Source organism: Hevea brasiliensis, unplaced genomic scaffold, assembly GCF_030052815.1.
Source record: "Hevea brasiliensis isolate MT/VB/25A 57/8 unplaced genomic scaffold, ASM3005281v1 Scaf347, whole genome shotgun sequence".
Classification (NCBI taxonomy): domain Eukaryota; kingdom Viridiplantae; phylum Streptophyta; class Magnoliopsida; order Malpighiales; family Euphorbiaceae; genus Hevea; species Hevea brasiliensis.
In genome coordinates this window covers 95,001-99,974 of record NW_026614859.1, presented here as the reverse complement: position 1 = coordinate 99,974, position 4,974 = coordinate 95,001, and the positions used below count along the sequence as shown (strand labels likewise).

General features: G+C 31.4%; 1 protein-coding gene and 2 pseudogenes across 2 annotated transcripts in view; all 3 read right to left on the bottom strand.

The window, feature by feature from the left end:
• Positions 1-114: 114 nt before the first annotated feature.
• On the bottom strand, positions 115-1,312 carry LOC131177164 (DNA-directed RNA polymerase subunit alpha-like; annotated as a pseudogene). Its single transcript, XR_009146816.1, has 2 exons — positions 902-1,312; positions 115-795 (listed from the first exon to the last, which is right to left on the bottom strand). The product of XR_009146816.1 is annotated as a DNA-directed RNA polymerase subunit alpha-like (transcript).
• Positions 1,313-2,492: 1,180 nt separating this feature from the next.
• On the bottom strand, positions 2,493-3,147 carry LOC131177165 (50S ribosomal protein L14, chloroplastic-like; annotated as a pseudogene).
• Positions 3,148-3,182: 35 nt separating this feature from the next.
• LOC131177163 (50S ribosomal protein L2, chloroplastic-like) overlaps positions 3,183-4,974 on the bottom strand; it is a 4,836-nt gene continuing 3,044 nt past the window's right edge. Inside the window, exon 4 of the mRNA XM_058142128.1 lies at positions 3,183-3,504. Within this exon, the coding sequence (XP_057998111.1) occupies positions 3,183-3,504 (322 nt within the window). The remainder of the gene's footprint in view (positions 3,505-4,974) is intronic.

Below are 4,974 nucleotides of genomic sequence, written 5' to 3'. Positions count from 1 at the left end.
CAATTCTGATTGGTCAATAAAAATGTATTTCAATGCTATTTCTTTTTATTTTTCTTAATTTAGTCAATCTATCATGAAAAGTAAAAGGGGTAAAGTAACTTTGTGTTGATTTTTCTAAATGTAAGTTTTCTTAATCTGCATGTAGAAAACCAAAAAAAAATCAATCAAATTCCGGGAGGCTTCGTGAAGTGCTTCTTTAGGAGTTAAACTTCCATTTGTCCATATTTCGAGAAAAAGTATCTCTTGCTTTTCATTCCCATTTCCATAAGAATGAACACTATGATTCGCATTTCGAACAGGCATGAATACAGCATCTATAGAATAACTTCCGTCTTGAACTTGAAAGTTATTTGTTGGGTTTATACGATAGCCGCGATTCCTCTCGATTTGTAATCAAATACACAAATCAATTGCTTCCGTTAGGCTAGCGATATGCTGTGTATTATCAATGATTTCCACAAAAGGCGGTAAGATGATGTCTTGAGCAGTTACATATCCAGGACCCTCGACACAAATAGATGCGTTACAAGTTCCATACAAATTGCTTCTTAATACAATTTCTTTCAAATTCATTAAAATTTCATGTATTGATTCTTGAATACCTGCTATAGTAGAAAATTCGTGTGGTATTTTCTCAGATTTTGCACGTGTGATACATGTTCCTTCTATTTCTCCAAGCAAAGCTCTTCGCATCGCAATGCCTATTGTGTCGGCTTGGCCTTTCATAAGAGGAGACAGAATAAAGCGTCCATAATAAAGACGTTTATTATCGGTTCTTGATTCAACACATTTCCACTGCAGTGTCCGAGTGGATATTGTTACTTTCTCTCGAACCATAATAATATTGAAATTGTTGAATTATTTATTTCTCTTGAAATCTCTTCAATATTTTTTTTTACACGCGCCATTTTTTAGGGGGTCTGCAGCCATTATGTGGCATAGGGGTTACATCCCGGACGAAACTTAATAGTATACTACTTCTGCGAATAGCTCTTAATGCCGCATCTCGTCCGAGACCAGGACCCTTTATCATGACTTCTGCTCGTTGCATACCTTGATCCACTACTGTCAGAATAGCATTTCCTGCTGCGGTTTGAGCAGCAAATGGCGTTCCTCTTCTTGTGCCCCTGAATCCACAAGTGCCAGCGGAGGACCAAGAAATCACTCGACCCCGTACATCTGTAACGGTCACAATAGTATTGTTAAAACTTGCTTGAACATGAATAACTCCTTTTGGTATTTTACGTGAATTCTTACGCGAACCAATACGTCCGTTTCTTCGTGAACCAATTTTTGGTAAAGGTTTTGCCATATTTTATCATCTCATAAATATAAGTCAGAGTTTTATGGATATATCCATTTCATGTCAAAATAAATCTTTTTTTTTATTTGTACATCGGATCCTTTAGAGCATTCTGCTTAGAAAGATTATCCTTGTCTTTGTTTATGTCTCGGGTTTAAGCAAATTACTATAATTCGCCCTCGTCTACGTATCAGTCGACATTTTTCACAAATTTTACGAACAGAAGCTCTTATTTTCATATTTGCCATCCCTTAAATTAAAAAATTAAATTTTGAATATACATATTTTTTTTGAAGAAAATGAGTTTCTTTTAATTTTGAAATCTTGAATTGTATCCCTATGAAAGTGAAAGGAATTTTATTTAAAAGTTTAAAAAAAAAAACTGCCTAATCATTCAATTTTTTTTTTCGGAGTCTATAAATTAGACGTGCTCTGGTCGAATTATAAGTACTTACTTCATTTTTGACACTATCTCCTGGTAGTATACGTATAAAACAAAACTACGTTGGATCTTTCCTGAAATATAACCTAAAACCAGATCTTTATTATTTAAACGAACTTGGAGCATACTATTGAAAAAGTGATTTAGTAAGTAAACCTTCCTGAATCCATTTTTGTTCTTTCATTCCATTAAAAAAAAAAAATCCTTTTAAAGTATCAACTAATGTAATTTAAGAGGAATAATATTAGAAACTCGTTCTTTCTCTTTTTTTTCACAAATAGGAAGTCTGGATACAATTCGGATATCAGAAAGATTACCATATATAACACAAGATTTCTCCGCCGATTCTTTCGAGTCGAGCTTCTCGGTCTGTCATTATACCCCGAGAAGTAGAAAGAATTACAATGCCCATACCGCCCAAAATTCTAGGAATTTTTTGATAGATAGAATAGATTCTTAGACCAGGTCGGCTGATCCGTTTTAAATTTAGACTAGTTCTATAGGGTTCTTTCCTCTTCCTTCTGTGTCGTAGGGTTAAAACCAAAAATTTTTTGTTGCCCTCCTTATGTTTCCTGACATTTTCAATAAAACCTTCTCTTAAAAGTATTTTAATAATGTTTTCGGTGATGTTAGTAGATGCTATTCGAACGATTCCTTTTCTATTCATGTCAGCATTTCTTATAGAGGTTATTATGTCAGCAATAGGATCCCTACCCATGATAAACTAAAATTATTATTTCTCTCTAGTTTTGATATAATCAACATACTCTTTTTTTTTTTTTTATGAATTAATTTTTTTTAAGGTATATGCGTGAAACACAATTTACTAATTAATTTTAATTCTATTTAATTTTTATTTAAATACTATAACAATGGTATAAATACTATAACTATATCATGGTCTCATCTTAATTTTAAATGTTATATCTCATCTTATATCTTATAATTTTTTTTTCTTATAACACTTCAGGTGCTAATGAAACTATTTTAGTAAAATTTAACTGTCTCAATTCCCGGGCGATTGCACCAAAATTCGAGTTCCCTTTGGATTTCCTTCTTGATCAATGACAACTGCAGCGTTGTCATCATATCGTATTATCATACCATTATCACGTTTGAGTTCTTTACAAGTACGTACAATTACAGCTCTGATTACTTCTGATCTTTCTAGAGGTGAATTTGGTGCTGCTTCCTTGATCACAGCAACAATAACGTCACCAATATGAGCATATCGGCGATTACTAGTCCCTATGATTCGAATACACATCAATTCTCGAGCTCCGCTGTTATCCGCTACATTCAAATGGGTCTGAGATTGGATCATATCATTTTTTTTTAATCTGTTATTTTAATGCAAAGGAAAAAAAGATATATTGTTTGTCCAAAAAAAAAAAAAGGAACTTGTGATTGTTGCATCCAAGGTCTTTTCCTTTGGTTCTATATTCCTATCGAAATAATGAATTGAGTTCGTATAGGCATTTTTGATGCTGCTATTGAAATAGCTTTTCTCGCTATATTTTCTGCTACTCCGCCCATTTCATAAAGTATTCTACCTGGTTTAACGACAGCTACCCAATATTCGGGAGATCCTTTCCCCGAACCCATACGTGTTTCCGTAGGTCTTAAAGTAACTGGTTTGTCGGGAAATATGCGTACCCATATTTTTCCACCGCGGCGTGCATTTCGTGTCATTGCTCGTCGCCCCGCTTCTATTTGTCTAGATGTAATCCAAGCGGGTTCAAGTGCCTGAAGAGCATATCTGCCGAAACAAATACGATTACCTCGAAAAGCTATTCCTTTCATTCTTCCTCTATGTTGTTTACGGAATCGGGTTCTTTTGGGGTTATAGTTGATGGTTGTTTCTCAATTCCATCTCTACTACAGAACCGGACATGAGAGTTTCTTCTCATCCAGCTCCTCGCGAATGAAATGATTAAAAAAAATATACATGTGCTTTATGAATAAAAAAAAATAATAGACTAAATCGTGGGATTCTTTGTAATTTTACTTAATCTATTTACTTAATCTAATAGATCTATTTATTAGATTATATAGATTATTAAAATGGAAATTAGTATTTATATATTTTATATTTTATATATTTTATATATATTAATATATATATAAATTATATTTAAATTTTTTTTTTTAATTGAAATTATGTTTTAAAATAAAAAAATTATGTATTTTTTTTTTATAGATAATTTTTTTATTTTTTAGATAATCTTGTTTTTTTTTTTTTTTATAAGGTTAAAACGAATATATATATATATAGAATAGAATTTTCTATGTATAATTTTGATATTATAATTTTGATATCAGATCGCTAAAATTTAGAAATCCAAGAAAAAAAAAAAAACTTCGCGGGCGAATATTTACTCTTTCAATATTTATTTCATTTGTAGAGATAACCCATGATCTTTCAGAATAAATGGATTGTCTTATGGTTCTTTTCGCTATCCTCCCAATAAATCATTAAGACTTGTTTTCAAAAAAATCTTATGTATTTACAGGTTCCGTCGTTCCCATCGCTTCTCCATTAATGGTTAGGTCTTAATTTTACAATGGAGCCTTTTTGTTCTTGAGTCAATCTTCTCAGTCTTTATTGGCTCGAGGCTCTTGATTTTTTGTTTTATGAACGGATTAGTTTAATTATAGATCAATTGGTATTGATGCTTTACTACATTAGCTTTTATATGATGACTCATAGACCTTACATATTGGAATCATATATCATTGATATTCTTTGATATTCTTTTTCTTTCTTTCACCCTTCCACTTATCTGCATAATTTTTATTTTGATTTACAACTCATAATCAGATTGGTTTTTCTTTTGTTTGTGTAAAAAGGATTTCAATTGTTACAATGATATGACCAATATATCATATCTTGATTGTTTCTTTGGATCCAGATAATGTAAAGCGATGAGTTGGTTATTAGTTGTATACTTATACTTATTAGTTCATAGTATGGGTCAGTCCTTTTTTTAATCCTGACTCTAAAAAACCAACGAGTCACACACTAAGCATAGCAATTATATCAAATTATCAATCGAATTTTTTATTTTATTTAACCCTATAGAAATAGACTTAAAATTGCTTCTTTTTTTTTTTGTTTTGTTTAATCAAAACAAAAAAAAAAAAAGAATGAAAAAGTTGGTCAATTTTTTTTGGATCAATGGGTGTAATGTAAAGACAATTCAAGTAAGGTTTTATTATTTCTTGTCTG